The sequence below is a fragment of the Microcaecilia unicolor genome, chromosome 8 (genome assembly GCF_901765095.1).
Source record: "Microcaecilia unicolor chromosome 8, aMicUni1.1, whole genome shotgun sequence".
In the NCBI taxonomy this organism is placed as follows: Eukaryota; Metazoa; Chordata; class Amphibia; order Gymnophiona; family Siphonopidae; genus Microcaecilia; species Microcaecilia unicolor.
Genome location: NC_044038.1, coordinates 170,011,935 through 170,029,597, shown reverse-complemented (window position 1 = coordinate 170,029,597; position 17,663 = coordinate 170,011,935). Strand labels below are relative to the sequence as shown.

Below are 17,663 nucleotides of genomic sequence, written 5' to 3'. Positions count from 1 at the left end.
TTTGTTAGCTATTAGTGCAATAATTAATACACACTAGCAGTTTAACACTATGCTTCAGCAGTTAGTGTGTTAATTTACAGTATGTGTTTATAGTTTTGTCAGTTTGATATACCGCCTCTTTCGTTCACAAGTCGAGGTGGTTTACATACAGTTGTATAGGTACTTGCTAATGTGGTAGAGGGGGTCTGTGCATTATATTTAATGCAGAGGTAGTTATTGTGTGCTAACTTGCATGTTAAGATAACACGGTGCAGTTATCACTGGCTCAGGAGGTATAGCTAACTGCATCACATTACTGTAATGCAGTTAGAGGGTCTTTTACTAAGGTGCGCCAATGTATTTAGCTCGCGCTAAATGCTGAGACACCCATAGGAATATAATGGGTGTCTCGGCATTTACCACTGGCTGAAAACGCTAGTGCACCTGAGAAAAAGACCCCCTTAATACGTGGAAGAGAACTTCTGTGCATTACATGAATGGCAAGATTCTGGGAATGCCTCATCAGCTACTGCAGAGGGTTTGCAATTCCTGAATGTTAATTTGACAGTTACCATGTAACTGCAAAGTTCTATCACAGTTTGTAAATAGGCCCCTAAATGAGAATAAGTTTTTGGATCTAAAATGCATTCTTGTCCTGGATTTGAATTTCATCAGCCAACCAAACCCAGACTTGTGCCGTTTCTGATATAAGACTTATAAGATCAGTGTCTAAGTCTGTTGATCTGAATTTATTTTTAAAGTATTGTTATTAATGCTCCCTTCTTCACCACCTTATAAGTCCACCTTCATTTTAATGTACTTCAAAAATGGTGAAAACTTCTACTTGTGAATGTGTGAGTCCTCCACTGAAAATCAATATGCCAGTCCACGGATTCTGCTTTTTCTCATGATGTATCCCACGTACTCAGATAGTAAAATAGTTTTTAAAATTCATTTACCCACTGACCCAGTGTGTGCTGCACTGCCTTGTGAGAGAACTTGCTTTGATTTCTGAGCTCAGCTTATCTGGCCACTTGGAATTCTATGAAGGCCAGAAAGGGAGGCTTGCTTCAGCTAGTCCTGGAGCAAACCTAATGCGTCATCAAATTTATAAAGTGCACGCAGTCAATTTTAGTGAATTTATTCCTTTTTGAAAAAAAAATTCTGTAAAAATGTAACTTGTTTGTTCTGTCTTCAAGGTCCTGTTCAGCACCCATTGATGTTGCAATCAGCGCAAATGTCTGTGGGACAAGGCTACCATTCTGCATTTCCTGGACAATATCCACATCAGATACCAGCTAAAACTTCTGTGCAGCCAGCGTCTGGACAGTTGAACTATGGTGGTTCTCAGAATATTTCACAAATAAGTAATTATCCAGGACCCATACAGACACAGAATAGACCACTAATGGGACCTCCTCCTGTAGCATCTTTACAACATATGGGCACTCTTCCCAGAATGCCACTTACACCTCAGAACTCAGCTATTATGCCTACTTCATCTACTCCTGGAACTGTTTTCCCACCACAGTCAGAATGGCAATATAGCGCTGCTTCAGTGAATCGGCCGCCACCAGTGGGTGTTCAGGCAAACCATGTGGCTCCTGCAGCGGGAACAATATTGAGCCAGCCATCATCATCGGGGAACACCCCGACAGCTAATCAGTATGTAGCATCTCTTGGAGGCTCATCGCTTCAAAACAGCTTCATGAGAACAGGTAGTGATGCTAAGGAAAGTGCTTTTGGAAGTACTGCTTAATGTACTTGAATTATCTGGGTTGAGTTAATTCACCTTTTTTTTTTTTAGGTTATGGCAGGGGTGTTAACTTTAGGATGAGCTTGGGTATTCTGTGTTCTAGAAAGATATAGAATGCTGGGATACTTGGCTGATGTGCATAGTTCAGTGGTTCCCAAACCTGGTCCTGGAGACACCCCAGCTAGTCAGGTTTTCAGTATATCCACAATGAATAGTCATGAAATAGATTTGCATGCTGTGAAGGCAGTGCATGCAAATCTCTCATGAATATTCATTGTGGGTACTGAAAATCTGACTGGCTGGGGTACATCCAGGACCAGGTTTGAGAACCAGTGGCATAGTTACTTACAGATGCACATCGTTAATAAGTCATAAAAATGTGATGTGCACTAAACAGATATAACAAGTATTAACCTACAAATTAACACAAATTTAAACACCCCTGTCCCCTAAAAAATGCCCCAAAATCAGGAGGAAAAAAAAAGCCCAAATGAACTGAAAGATGTTGCCGTGTAGACATACTTAATAGCTATCAGAATTGGTGCAAAATTTTTATTTTTAATTTAAATCCTAATTTTCTTTCTGCATATCATGATTATATTTTGTGGTAGGGAACAATTTGTTAAATGTATTTTGTTTGATGAGCGAGCTTTATTTATTAGGATTTACCACCTTTTTGAAGGAATTCTCTCAAGGCGGTGTACAGTAAGAATAGATCAAACATGAGCAGTAGGCAATTAGAGCAGTAAAAATATTCGAACAACAATACAAAGTATGGCATGGTATACTACTTGCAATGACAGCACAATAATAGAACATTATAATTGGTAGTGAGGGGTAAGGCAAAGTTGTAACATATAGATAAGTAAGAAAGTAGGAAGAATTAGAAAGTAAGGTGATTGATTTGAAGAAAGTTGCACGTGAGGTCAGAGAGATGGTTAAATATTATCTCAGCTAGGGTGGAAGTGGATAAACATGTCCCGCTGCAGTTGGGTTTTCAGGAAATCCACAATGAATATGCATGAGAGAAATTTGCATGCCCTGCCTCCTTAGCATGTAAATCTCTCCCATGCATATTCATTGTGGATTTTTTGAAAACCAGACTGGCTGGTTGTGCCCTGTGTTTTGGGTTGAAAAACACTGGTGTAGACCGAGATGTGGCAATAAGGGAATTAGGCCAGAGGCCAGTCTAAGATGTGACATATTTGATTCAATGTCTGTAGTGGTGATGCTTTTAAACTGATAGTTAATGTAGCTTTTTTGTGTTCTGTCTTTCTGCATTGATCCTTGCTGAGGTTCCCTTAAGCTCTACAGAATGTCGCTCATTTGCCACACTTTCAGTATTATTGTCTTTTTCTAAGTCATGGTTTCATTTTATCCTTTTTGGTAGAAATGTAAGAGAGAGTTGGTGCTTGACCTTGGTTCTTTCTATTTTCATAATACTAAAATATACTGTTTTTCATTATTTGGGTTCATGTCGGTAGTGTAGTCCTAGTATGATGAAAAAGGCATTTGGATGTTTTGTGGAGCAGTATGCCCAGTGTGTACTGTGAGATGATGGATGGTTTACACATGCAGAGGAAGAGACTTAGGTCCATAAATCACATTTGCTGCCTTCACTGCAGACAGAAATAATGTGTTGAGGAAAGCAGAGCTGGACTAAGGAAGGCAGTACCAGGCACACACAGTTGCTTGTATTAAGTGCAGTACTGATAATTACCATTAAGATGTTGAAGTACAATTTACCACCAGTAATGCTACTTACTCTTTTCCATAGCTTTATGCACAAACACGTAACACTGTTTTCTTTTACCGTTTTTGTTTTTAATTATATCATTTTTATTGATGGTCATAAGTTTACAAGTGATAATGAAGTGAAGAAATGCATTACATTGCAAGTATATTTCAAACAACTTAACAAACATCCAACTTATTCAAACTGGCCATCCATAATTTTGTTCTTTCCCGCCTTATTCCTTCTAACTCCCCTCCTTCCCACCCCCCTCCCACCCTCCCTCCCGTGAGCATTACCCATTCAGGATTCTACTGCGAGCCGTGGGGGTCAAGGTATCCCAGAACAGTAACCAACATTGTAATAGTCTATCTCCCCGTGGGGATGCTAAGTCATTCACCTCCCTACGTTCCAGGGCACCCAGGGAGATCATGAGGGATCGCCATCTTGACACAGAAGGTGGCTCTGCTGAAATCCAGTTCAGTAGGATCGTTTTCTTTCCCATAGCAACCGCCCTTCGGAGGAAAGGCAGCATACCCCTTCTCCGGTTCCCCCTCACTCTGTATTTGTCGAACAATAAAGCGGGAAAGGGGTACCATGTCAACTCCCAAACAGTTGAGACAAAGGCACAGAGTTGAACCCAGAAAGCACGGACCGGGGGACACAACCAGAACATATGTCCCAAGTGTGCTCCAGGTCTCGCACACTTGGGGCAATCATCCAAGGGACGCATGGCAGCCCTGAACGCCCTGTGTGGTGAAATGTAGAGCCTCATCGTAAATTTATACTGGGATTCCCGTAGTGTCACATCTCTGAAGGTCCTATATCCGATAACCAGATTAGTTTGTACCATTGCACCAGTAATAGGACAACCCAAATCTCCAGTCCAAGCCCTGGCAATCTGATCATATGTTATCTCCGGGCAGAGTTCTTTAATTTTAAAATGGTAGAATTTAAGAGGAACCAAAAGCTGCGCCTCCAGGTCAAGCAAATCTGTGAGTTGCCTCCGTCTCTGCGAGGTCAAAGAGACTCGAGGGAGGGAGGCAATGTAATGACTCAGTTGTAGATAAGAAAAAGTGGCCTGTACCGGGAGTCCAGCAGTCTCACATAAGTCTTTAAAGGACCTACATTTTCCTTCTTTTGTTAGCACCTGGAACAAAAAAACTGTCCCCCCCTCTCTCCATTTCCGGAAGGTCACAGTATCCGTGCCCGCTGGGAAATCTGCGTTTCCTCCAATCGGCAGGAAGGGGGAGGAGTGGCACTCAAAGTCCCCAGCTTTGCACAACCATCGCCATGTCCGTCTTAGTGGCATAAAGATAGGAGAACATCCTTTAGCAGTAGGTGCTTTGCCTGCTGGCGCATGTAGCCAATAACTAAAATGGCACCTGCTCACCATTATGGTTTCAGTGATGGGAAATGAAAAATAGGACGTTCCCCTGAACCAGTCTGCAATGTGTCTCATACAACCCGCCACAGACATACGCTGTATACTATGAACCCCAAGCCCTCCTTTAGGTATTGGAAGATATGTCTGTTTTTGTGTGACCCTGGGCCTTTTCCCTTTCCAGAGATATCTAGCAAGTAGTCTGTGCAATTTCCGTTCATCTTTATATAGGAAGAAAAGGGACAACACCTGAACCACATATAACCATTTAGGGACCAAAATCATATTGTACAGAGCCACCCGTCCCCACAAAGACAAGGGGAGGCGCTGCCACATTTCTAAGGTGTGTCGTGTCTCCCTCCACAAGGGGGCTAGATTAATTCTGTAAAGTTGTGTTAATGAAGTTGGTATTCTAATCCCCAGATAGACCAAATAATCCGTGGTCCACTTCAACGGGAACCTTCCCTCCCAGCGCTCCCGCACCAAAAGAGGTATTGGCAGCGCCTCAGATTTCTGTGAGTTAAGTTGAAAACCCGAATAGTATCCAAACTCTGCTATGTGGTCTAAAGCTATTGGCAGCGATGTTTGGGGGTGTGTCAACACTAAAAGAATATCGTCCGCGTAGGCTAGTACTTTGATCTGGAGATGTGGCAACTGAACTCCCTGTACCTCTGGATCTTTTATGATGTTACGGAGCAAGGGTTCTAGATAAATCAAAAATAAAAGTGGGGATAGGGGGCAGCCCTGTCTAGTGCCCCGTCTTACCAAAAAACGCGGAGTGCACATTCCGTTCACGAGGACCCGGGCCCCAGGGTCAGTATATAAGGTATCAATTGCATGCAAGTACCACCCGGACAGCCCCACGTATCTGAGTATTTGAAAAAGGTAGTCCCAATTCACTTGGTCAAATGCCTTAGTAGCATCCAGGCCCGCCAGCAACAGTGGGTGATTCGTGGCCTCAGCTTGCGCTACGGCCAACAAGGCCCTACGTACATTTAGACCTGGGTGTCTCCCCCGTACGAATCCCACCTGGTGGTCTCCCACTAAAGTCGGGAGATGTACAGCCAATCTATCAGCAAGGATCTTAGCTAAAATTTTTACATCAACATTGAGAAGGGAAATTGGTCGATAAGACCCCGGCTGATCTGTCGGCTTACCCGGTTTAGGGATTAAGACAATTAAGGCTTCATTCGATTCCCTGGGTAGTCTCCCCACCTCCACCGCTGCATCAAGGTGAAGAGTCAGGGGAACACTCAGTTGAGTCGACAGTAATTTGTAGTATTCTGTAGAGAATCCGTCCAGGCCCGGAGTTTTACCCAAAGATAAACCTCTGATCGTTTGTTGAACTTCTCGAGCCTGGAGGGGGGCATTCAATTGGTCTCTGATGATGGGGGACAGCACTGGGAGTCCTGCATCTCTCAAGTATTCCTCTAATTGTGGTCCACCCTGCTGCGCCTCTGGTTGGTACATTCGAGAAAAATAATCCCGAAATATAGTCAGTATGTCTTTAGGGCAGGATTTACGAGAGCCATCAGGCGCCAACATTGTAGGGATAAATGTCCTGTCTGACCAGGCTTTGGCAACTTTAGCTAGCAGTTTCCCAGGTCTGTTGCCCAATTTGTAATATTGATATCTACGACTAAAGGCCTGCTTCTTGGCACGTTCGTGTAGTAATGAATCTAGGGCCACCTGTGCCGCAATCACATTATCGTAGTTGGTCTGGGTTCGACAGCGCATGTGTGCACGTTTGGCTTGTTGATATTTCCGCTCCAGCGTAATTATTCCTTGGGAGATCTTTTTGTGTCTTGCACTTAAATAGCTAATAATTTCCCCTCTCATGACCGCTTTAGAAGTTTCCCAGAATAATGTCGGGTTATCCTTATGAGCCACATTATCAGACTCAAACAGGTTCCATTTTTGTACTAGAAATTTACCAAAATCTCTGTCCCCAGCTAAATAGGATGGGAACCTCCAAGATTTAAATCTATCTACGGCGTGTCCCAGAGCCACATCAGCCCAAACTGGAGTGTGATCTGAGATCGCCATAGGTGCCATGTCCGTCTTAATTACCCGGGAAAAAAGTGATGTAGAGACTAAGAGGTAGTCTATACGGGACCAGGTCTTATGGGCTTTCGAGAGGTGTGTATAGTCCCGCCTCTGAGGGAATAATAACCTCCAAGGGTCCACTAGGTCCATCATTTTACACAGATAAGGCAATCCTTTACTACGGGGAAGTGCACTCCATGCCCCAACCGTCGAGCGGTCAATTTCCGGGTCAAGTACTTGGTTGAAATCTCCCGCTACAATCCAAGGGGCCGTGTCATATTTAAGGCCTAGATTTATCAAAGTCTGAAAAAAATCTGCATCATAAACATTTGGGCCGTATATAGCACATAGATAATACTCCTGTCCCATAATGTTAAGATGGAGCAAAACATATCTTCCCTTTGGGTCTTTTCCTATTAATTTAGAAGTACACGGGAGCCCTCTCCTAATCAGAATGGCCACTCCTCCCCGTCTGGCCCCAGAGGAGGAGTAATAACACTCCCCCACCCACTGTTGGCGCAGCTTCTGGTGTTCCTCGTCAGAGAGTTTAGTCTCCTGTAGGCAGACTATGGAAGCCTTTAGGCGGTTTAAGTGTGTTAAGATTTTTGATTTCTTGATCGGGGAGGTGATCCCAGCTACATTCCAGGTCACCAATCGCAAAGGTGCAGTCAGCATAATCCCCTCAAAATGGCCAAATTAACATGTAACAAAACCAAATCGGTGCCTTGGTTGCCCAGCCTCAACCAAAGGCCGTTTCTCCACCATCCAATTATTACATCAAATACCATTTGGTTATACAAATTTCCACGTATTCTCACAGCCCGCCATTTTGTTCCTGCATCATTCCGCTCGCCTCTACCCCTAAACCCACCCTCCCCACCCCCCACTCCCTCCCCCCCCCACTGCCCTCCCCCCATCTTCCCCCCATTACCCATCTAGCCTGTCTAACCAACCTCACTCCTCCTTAGTGAGTGTATGAGGCAGAGGTCTAGATGCCAAAGGGACCCCACCCTTTGTGCAAGTTAAGAATGTTCTAGAAATGTCTCACATGTCTCCAAAATCTGCAAGTGTCGTGGCACAGGACACTGAAGTGTCTTCCCCGTCCAGCCCATTCTTCAACCGTTCTGCTGTGTGTCTCCGGTCTGCCATTTTGTTCACCAACCATTCAAACTCACTCTTAGTCCACAAGCAGTTGATCGGCATTAGTAATCCAACAGGAACTTTTTGGAACTGAGTCAAATTAGAAGTTCAACTAGCAATCACCAACCAAAAACTCTGTCAACATTCCGGCATGGTTTGGTAACCGGCCATCGATTAAATTAGTGATCTCCCCCAGAGTCAGGTCTGGTAACGTTCCAACCAGGCCACCGCGTCTTCCGGGCTAGTATAAGCTGTCCAGGTTCCATTCTCCAAAATCTTCAACGTTGCTGGGTATTGCAAAGTAAACTTGATCTTGTTTCCCACCAAACGGGTACAAACTGTAGAAAAAGCTCGCCTTTGTGCTGCCAAGGCCGCGGAGTAATCCTGAAAGATACGAATTAAAGTTCCATCATATTTTGTAGTTTCCCTACAGCTTTTATAACATCGCAATATTGCAGCTTTTTGGGCATAGCAGTGAAATTTTGCTATCACCACTCTGGGCTTCAAATCTCTGGTAGGTCTGGGCCCCACGCGATGTGCACGTTCAATTCGGATCGCTCGGCCTTCACCCGCCTCCGGGAAGTTCGCTTGCAGCCATGTCTCTAGTGTTTGTTTTAAATCTTTATCTGCCAAAGATTCTGCGAACCCCACAAATCTGAGGTTATCGCGGCGCGAGCGATTTTCCAAGTCTTCTACTCGCTGTGCATTCTCCTGGATAAGGCGTTGTAATCTTTCAATCTCCCCCGAGTTGGTTTGCTGCCCGTCTTCCACCTCCGCAACCCGGGCTTCCAGCTCCCCCGTGCGACGCGACAGTTCTGTGGTAAGCGCCGACAAGCCTGTTATCTGGGCAGAAAGTTGTTCAAACTGAGGGGCCAGCGCTCCCACTACTGCCTCTGTAAGTTCTGGGAGCGTAAAATCAGAAGCCGGGCGGGAGGGTGAGTTCGCCGGCGAGGCGGTCGCCATCTTGGTTTCGCCGAGTCTCAGTTTATCTTCCTTTTTCTTTATGTTTTTCCCGGTTTGCGCCATCGCCGATCGCGTCAAATATTTGTCCATGCGTTGGGGAAGCAAGTTCTTCCTAAATCATCAGTTTTTGATGACTAAGACGCCGTTAAAACCTCGATTTTCGGGCAGGGTTCCCAGCAGCAGAGACTACCACGTCTTTCCCTGCTCACCGCATCACGTGACCTCCCTTTTACCGTTTTTGTTATCTCAGCCTTTGATTTTGTCCTCTTTTATAGTTTCTAACCTACTCTACTCTTTCTAGATAGTGTAATCAGGGAATTAAGTATTAAGGTGAGGGTGGCTTATACATTAAGGGCCTGGATGGGCAGATACAGTGAAAGTGAGTCTTTTTTTTTTTTTTTCTCCCTCCTGCACAGGTGGGCAGTGTCTATTAAGGCCTGGTGGTGAGATTGCTTTTTGCCAAAAATGACATGCTGGTACCTATCTGTTTCATTGCCACAGGCTGGATGGCAACCACCTTTTAGGCAATGGTTAACCTAACACTTCATTAAGGATATCTATTTATTACTATATTTGTGCTTGATTTATGTTGTTTCTCCTAAGTAAGTTAAACAGTATTAAGGATATTTACTGAATCTGTTGCTGTCTACAATGCAGACTTTAAAGATAAGTACTAGATAAAAACTAAGATTTTACTGATGCTGTACTTTTATTATTCACTTAGGTGAATAACAGTAAAGCATTTCAACATATATGGCCTCCTATTGTAAATGTATTATGATGTTTCTTTTATCATTTATCTGCCATTCAGGAAGAGGGAGGAGGAATATTTTTACCAAAATTCAGCACCTGTCAACATTGGGTTTTTTCAGAAACCTGGGACATGGTCTTGTTTCATTTACTTCATGTGGGTGTTTTTTTTTGCTTTGTTTGGTTTACCCTTTAGCAGAGTTTTGGCTCATGTTGTTTTTGTACATTACTTTGTTTCCATTCTTTTTGCTGCTTCCAACATCCCTTTTCAAACACCACTCCCCCCCCCCCCCCCCCTTTTTTCTGGTTTCCTGCATGGTTGCTAAGAGAGGGCAGTTCCTAAGCTAGAGATTTTCATTACAAGACCCTTCCCTGCCCCTCTGGCCTCCACCACACCCTGTCTCTAATATTTAGCACTGAAAAGATTGCTTTTGTATGCCAAGTTTGTAATGTCCATCTATTGAAAAGCTTAACAATTGAAACCAACATTTAGCTAATTTGATAGTTAATGGTTAAAGGTTTAGTGTTAGTAAATTGTTGCTGTTTGCTTTGAAACTTCATTAAAGGAGAGAGGAAGGACACAGCATTTACTGTTCTTTTGTTGTTATTTGGTGATGAACAAACAAAGGAAGATGATTCTGTTTTCTCTTCATCCAACATGCCTCATGGAAAAATTAGAAACTGTTAATCCAATTAAACTGTATATACCTCTGTGCATTAGTATATCCTCATCATAGTTTGTAGTGTAGTAATAATTTCTCCTGGATCGAATTGCTCTCATGTTAGTAAGGTTAACAATGACATGGGTTCATTATGTAAACAAAACAGTTATGCAGTTTAGGTGGTTATTTTAGGAGCCCTATTTGTGATATAAACATGTAAATACAGGCATTTACACTTGAATACATGTAAAAAAACTGATTTCATTTGCACATTTAAATCTGTAATACTTGCATATGGCAAGGGGCTGTGGTATGGGCAGCACTAGGGCCAGGTCAAAAAATGCACTGTATTCCCTGTTTCAGAAGGGGAATGCATGTCTGTGCTTGCCAAAATCAGTGTCGGGATTTACAGCTTCCCCCTGAGCATTTCTGGGTTTTACAACACTGTACTGGAAGAATTGGAAGTTACCCCCTTAATCCCCCAATGTTTTTGCCCCCCCCCCCCCCCCCCCGAAAAAAAAAAGGAAATTAATAGTGCTGAATGATTTTGGGCTTTGTACCTAATTAGGAGAATTTAGATATGTAGGTTTTCAAGATTGCTGATATCTAAATTATCCTTTTGGAGAAGTTAGTTTCTGCTGATGCTGGTAATGTACTTTGCTCCTTGTTCTTTGACTTTTCCCTATAATCAAAGTTCCTGAGATTTTAATAAACATACTCTGTGTAAATTGGAAGTGGGCCTTGAGACAGATCACACGATAACAATTTACTGTCAAGGCTTAAGTTACATAGTAGATGACAATAGAAAAAGACCATCTGGCCCATCTAATGCCTCAAGTTATTCTGCCCACACTAAAGATACATCTCCGCTATCAGCCAGATTTTGACCATCTGTAAAATTTATCCTTATCAGAGAAGTTTGTCATTGTATTTTACCCAAGATGGTGGAGTACAAGGTTCCAATTTCCAAACATTAAGTATAAATTTAGCTAAACTAAGTATAATGAACATAGAAAATGATGGCAGATAAAGGCCACATGGCCTATCCAGTCTGCCCATCCATAGTATGTACTATCTCTTCCTCTCCCTAAGGGATCCCTTGTGCTTGTCAAATTATTGCTGCCTTTGTTTCATCCTCTGGTATCAACTACTGTACAATAAAGAGTTGATGAGAAATAGATTATCTTGTATCTAGTAGATGTTCTACATTTCCTGTTTAAATTTTTGTTTGTGAGATCTAGTGCACTTTGCACTTAGAACCTGATAACTGCAGATATCCTTGGGACTTACTTTATCAGTGGCTTAGCAGACGAGACATAGTTCATGAAACTCAAGAAATGGGTTTGTCTTTTTTTTTTTCCCCCCTGTTGACTACTTTGCAAATAAAAAGGAGTGTATGAGATTGACATGTTTGCATGTATTCCCTTAATAATTTTAATGTTCAGTGTCCTTTCCGTTTAAGGCTTTCAGGACATGTTGGGAGTCCAAGAGGACTGGTGGTGTCTCCTTTGGCATTATACGCAGTTGCTGGGTCCCTGCTGCACCTCAATGAACAGGCTTTTGCTGTTCCTTTCCTTTCCTGTTTGTTTCTGCCTCCTCACTAAAAAAAAAAAAAAAAAAGAGGACCATAGAATTTGTTTAAAAGAGATACAGAAGCACAGGGAAGTGTGTTTTTGCTGAGAGCAGGTTTGTGTTACTGCTGTCCGAGTCCTGTTTTCTGTTGCCTGCTTGTCTGAGCCTGCCTCAAAGTGGAGTCAGAGAGTTTTTTTCTTCAGCTCAACTGTCAGGTCCCGTGCTTTCCCGGTCCGGGGTAAGTCCTGCTGGGTTCCTGTTTGGGGGCGGGCAATGGCAGCGGAGGTGATAAAACGCTGTTCCCGATGCGGGAAATGGCATTCGGTGGCGGGGCTTTGCAGTGCGGGGTGCGCTGATTTTGCGAGACTCGACGGAGCAGTACCCCCCCCACACACACACATGAGAACATGCTTTCCTGCCCGGAGCCTGGCAATTCTCGCACCATTTTGCTATCGGTCGTGGAGCTGGCTCCGGTAGCGGTTTTGGGCAAAGCTGCTTCTTCACTAGTAGGGGAGTCGGGGGGGGGGGGGGGCGTCAGGCACTGTGGGCAGTGGTGCAGGTGCCATAGCTGCAACCTCCTCCGTTGCGGGGGAGGGGTTTTCGACAGAGTTTATTTTGCTGATCCATCAGGTGTTTTTGTTGAAAAGGGCCTTGCCCCCCCCCCCCCCCCCAACGCGGCTGTGACAGCTTCAGCCTTTGATTCTCTCAGGGAGTCTGGGGGTAACCAAGAGATTTTGGTTTTTTTCCTCAGAGGATTTCTCCTCCCTTAAAAAGCCTAGGCTTTCTTTGGGGTCTGAGGAGGGGTCCTGCATAAGGTCGCCTGCAGCTTCCTCCGTGGTGGCTCTCTCGGAGCAGACGGGGGTGGAGCACGGTGTCCTCACTGACCAACTGGAGGACTCTTCCGCCGTGAGGATTTTCCATAAGGAGGAGTTGTCCTCCTTTATCTCTTAGGCGCTGGAAGCCCTGAATATAGAGGACCCTGAGGTTGAAGCTTCTCAGGGGTGAACCCCAAGATGGCTTGTACCAGACGACCTTCTAAGGTCTTTCCGGTACATGAAGCTATTGAAGCATTGATTTCGGCCCAGTGGGCGGATCCGGATGGGGGGCTGAAAGTAACCAGGGCTATGGCCAGGCTGTATCCGGTTTCAGCGGACTGTTTAGAGCAGTTTGCTGTACCTAGGGTGGATGCCCTGGTGACGGCGGTTACTAAGAAAACTACTCTTCCAGTGGAAGGTGGTGTGACACTTAAGGATATGCAAGACAGACGGCTAGAAGCCTCTTTAAAACGTGCCTTTGAGGTGGCCGCTTTGACACTTCAAGCTTCTTTTTGTAGTTCTTATGCGGCTAGAGCTTGTCTCAGTTGGCTACATTCTGTCATGGATTCGATTTCGGAGTCTGATATGCCGGGAACTCCTCAGATGTCGCTGATGGATATTGGGCTGGTGTACTTGGCGGATGCCTTGTATGATTTGGTCCGTGCTTCGGCCAAACTCATGGCCTTGACCGTTTCCTCTTGGCGTCTTCTGTGGCTCCGTCATTGGGCCGCAGATATGCCCTCTAAGCAACGGCGCATTAAGTTGCCTTTCCGAGGGAAATTGCATTTTGGGGAAGACCTAGAAAGAAGCCTTGAAAAGGTCTGGGATCCAAGATGGCCGCCAGCACCTAGGCAGTGAGAGGAGCTCATTTTTTCCTGATTGAAAATGCCGAAAAGACGTGGGAAGGCGGTAGCCCGAGCTTCGCAACCCCCTTCCTTACCTTTCTCAGGCCCTATGGACCGATTTGTGAGAACCTCGGGACAGAATCATCAGATTCTGAGCGGACCCCTGGAGGGCGCCGGCGTGAGGTAGGAAGTGTTGGCGTCCTCGGAGCAGGATGTTACTCTGAGCCCCGATCAATGAACTCCACCCCCGCAGCCGCAGATGACCAGCTCTCCTTTCAATGAATCGGCGGGACCTCTGCCAAAGAGCGAGAAGGTAAACCCCGCGATGGAAGCTCAATTTCAACTCGAAGGGCAACCTGAGGGACAAATAAGGTCGCCTGAGGTGAGCAGTCCTGCTGATATGACTGCAGGGACACAAGGTATGAAGCTGTTGAAGACTCCGGAACAATTTGATAATGTTCCTCTAAGAACATTGCAGAAACTGGCAGAGGTAACTCTTGACTCTCTATAGGACTTAATTTCTCAATTTTTGTCTCTACTCAAAAGAACTAATGCTATATCCAAGAAAATCATTGAAATTGAACAAAGGATGTTTAAAACTGAAATGGACATAAAATCTTTTAGTGAGAAACAAGGAAATATCGAAAAAACTGTTACAGACTCAGGACAATTACAAGCAGTAATGCTAAAAGATATTGCTAACTTTAGAAGAAAAACAGAAACATATGATAATTATATGAGGAATAAATAAGACTTATAAATTTCCCTGAGATTAAAATGATTAAATCATATGATATTCTGAAGAGGTATCTTCATGAAGTTTTAGAAATATCTGAAACAAGCTTACCACCTTTTATTCGTGTATTATATTCCACAGAAGAAATTATCTGAAGAGAGGAAAGGATCATTAGATTTGACCGCATTTCTGGAAACTTCTGAAATAGATCAATCTCAAGCGGCTACTTTGGTAGCCTCTGTTGCTTTAATTCCTGACAAGCAGTTGCTTCTTTGATTATTCTTTAGGAACCGGGAGAAATTGTTCTTAGGCCTGATATTTCAAAGGAAACCCAGAAAAGGCGCAAACAATTTCTGCTGTTGAAATCTGCCATTCTACAACTTGGGGGAATATTCTATTTACGGTTTCCCTGTAAATGCATAATTCGACTTAAATCAAGTATGTGTTCATGGAACCTTTACAATTGACATCATTCATAACTTCTCAAAGAACTGAAAGAGTTTAATTTATGCATTATTACTGTCCTTTCTAAGTGCTGAATAACCTTAGTAAAACCTAATGTGTTATTTAAAATTTCCTTTAATTTTCCTGTATTTTGAAATCATGGATCCATTAAAAAAAGAAAAAAAAAAAAAGAAAGGAGCCTCGAGGTCATATTTCAGAGATGCGCTGGTATTGCCCGGGGCGGTCCAATGCAGCCTTTCAGCGTCCTCGTTTTGGGTAGCGTTCTTGGGGCGCAGGTCCACTTGGGCGGAGAGCAGATCGGTGGTCTGCTTTCTCTGTTTCTTCCAGAGTGGGCCAGAATTACTTCGGACCAGTGGGTTCTCGATGTGGTGTGAGAGAGGGTACAAGCTAGAATTCTTCTCTCCCGTCACAGACTTTTTTCTGGAGTCCCGCTGTGTATTGCGGGCCAAGAGGACAGCTGTTCTGCAGTGTTTGCGAGACCTGCTAAGGATAGGAGCTATCGTGCCTGTTCCTCCTCTCGAAAGGCACACAGGTCGGTACTCCATCTTCTTTGTGGTTCCAAAGAAGGGAGGGGCTTTTTGGCCTATTCTCGATCTCAGAAAAGTAAACCAGTTTTTGCAGATTCGTCACTTCTGCATGGAGACATTAAGGGCAGTTATTGCTGCTGTTCAACCAGGAGAGTTTTTGACTGCTCTCGATTTGAGGGAAGCTTACCTGCACATTCCCATTTGGCAGCCCCATCGGAGATTTCTCAGATTTGCGGTGCTGGATCAGCACTTCCAGTTTCGGGCCCTTCCTTTCGGAATGGCCACTGCCCCACGCACTTTTCCCAAGGTCATGGTGTTGGAGGCGGTGTTCCTGCGGAAGGAGGGGATTCGAGTGCATCCATATCTCGACGACTGGCTGATTCGAGCGACGACAGCAGAGGAGAGTTGAGTGGTGTTGCAATCCTTAGGTTGGGTAGTTAATATGGACAAGAGTCATCTGGTTCCTACGCAGAGTCTGGAGTATCTTGGAGTGCAATTCGATACGAAGTGGGGGAAGGTGTCTCTCCCCGAGGGGGCGAAGGATCAAATTGCTTTCTCAGGTATGGACCTTACTGAGTCGTCGCGCTCCCCGAGTGTGAAACTATGTTCAGCTCCTCAGTTCCATGACTGCAACCTTGGAGGTCATTCCATGGGCAAGGGCTCACATGTGGCCTGTTCAGAATTTCCTTTTGAGCAGATGGTCGCTGACGTCGCTGGATTATCAACAGCGCCTTCCTTGGTCGAGCTGGGCCAGGGACAGTCTTGCCTGGTGGCTCTGGTCAGCCAGTTTGCAGAAGGGTGTTTCTCTGGCGTCTCCCAATTAGTCGTGACGGATGCCAGCCTTGCGGGCTGGGGAGCCCATTGTCTTCATCGAGTAGCCCAGGGATCGTGGACCCTTCTCGAAGCGACTTGGTCGATAAATCGTCTGGAGTTACTAGCAGTTGTGAATGCGCTGCGGACCTTCTGCAGGGGCAGGTGGTTCGTGTATTCTCGGACAACACCACGTCGATGGCCTACATCAATCGGCAGGGGGGCACTTGCAGTCTTCCCTTGGTAGTGGAAGCGTCTCGTCTTCTAGTATGGACGGAAGAGCATGTTCAGAGTCTGTCGGCAGCGCACATTGCGGGTCAAGACAATGTTCAAGTGGATTTTCTCAGCCGGACTCTTTTTGGATGCAGCGGAATGGATGCTGTTGGACTCTGCTTTTCGGCTGATCTGTTAACGTTGGGGAAGACCAGTAATGGATCTCATGGCCATGGCTTGCAATGCCAAAGTTCCCCAGTTCTTCAGCCGCAAACGGCAGCCAGGATCCGCAGGATTGGATGTCTTTCCTCCATGGCCTCTGATAGGGAGAATTCTTTGCCGCATAGGGCGGCATCGGGGGCCGGTCATTCTAGTGGCCCCAGACTGGCCCCGACAGCTGTGGTATGCGGATCTCGTTCGAGCACTCTCAGCCACCATTGTGACTTCCAGTGACTCCCGATCTGCTGCATCAAGGGCCAGTTCAGATGGACAATCCCTCCCGCTTTGGTCTGGCGGCAGCTGAGGAAGAAGGGATTTTCAAGACCAGTCATTGCCACTCTTTTGGGGGCACGGAAGCAGTCTACTTCAGCAGTGTACGCGCGAGTGTGGAAAGCTTTCTCGGCGTGGTGTGCTTTGCGTGCTGAATCGCCTTTTCGGGTGGACATTCTGGTTATTCTGGAGTTCCTTCAGGATGGTCTTCAAAAAGAATTGGCATATAATTCCCTTTGAGTGCAGGTGGCTGCTCTAGCTTGTTTTAGGGGCAAACTGGACAGTTCCGCTCTCTCTGCTGTGGTCTTTTCTTACACGGGGCTCTTTGGCTTTGGCCTCCTCTGCGGCAGCCGTGCCCGGCGTGGCATTTGAATGTGGTACTGCGAGCCCTCCAGGCCCCACCGTTTGAGCCGTTGAATAAGGTTTCTGAGAAGGATCTAACACTTAAGACAGTGTTTTTGGTGGCCATTGCTTCGGCTAGGAGGATTTCTGAAATTCAGGCTTTGTCTTTCAGAGATCCTTTTTTGCAGTTTTTTGAAGCAGGGGTGTCGATTCGGACGGTGCAGTTGTTTCTACCTAAAGTGGTTTCGGCTTTCCATGTCAATCAGGTGGTTTATCTTCCGTCTTTTCGAAGAGAGGATTATCCGGGGGAGTTTGCCCTGCTACATTTCCTGGACTTGCGGAGAGCCTTGTTTCGGTACTTGCAGATCTCTAACGAGTTTCGACGCTCGTATCGTCTCTTTGTGCTCTTGTCTGGATCGAAAAGAGGTGAGGCGGCT

At 45.2% G+C, this 17,663-nt stretch overlaps 1 protein-coding gene across 1 annotated transcript in view; it reads left to right on the top strand.

Moving 5' to 3' along the window:
- The window catches only part of SEC24A (SEC24 homolog A, COPII coat complex component), an 84,237-nt gene that overhangs the window by 8,094 nt on the left and 58,480 nt on the right, over window positions 1-17,663 (top strand). The window contains 1 exon segment of the mRNA XM_030212587.1: window positions 1,179-1,697. Coding sequence (XP_030068447.1) covers window positions 1,179-1,697 — 519 coding nt within the window.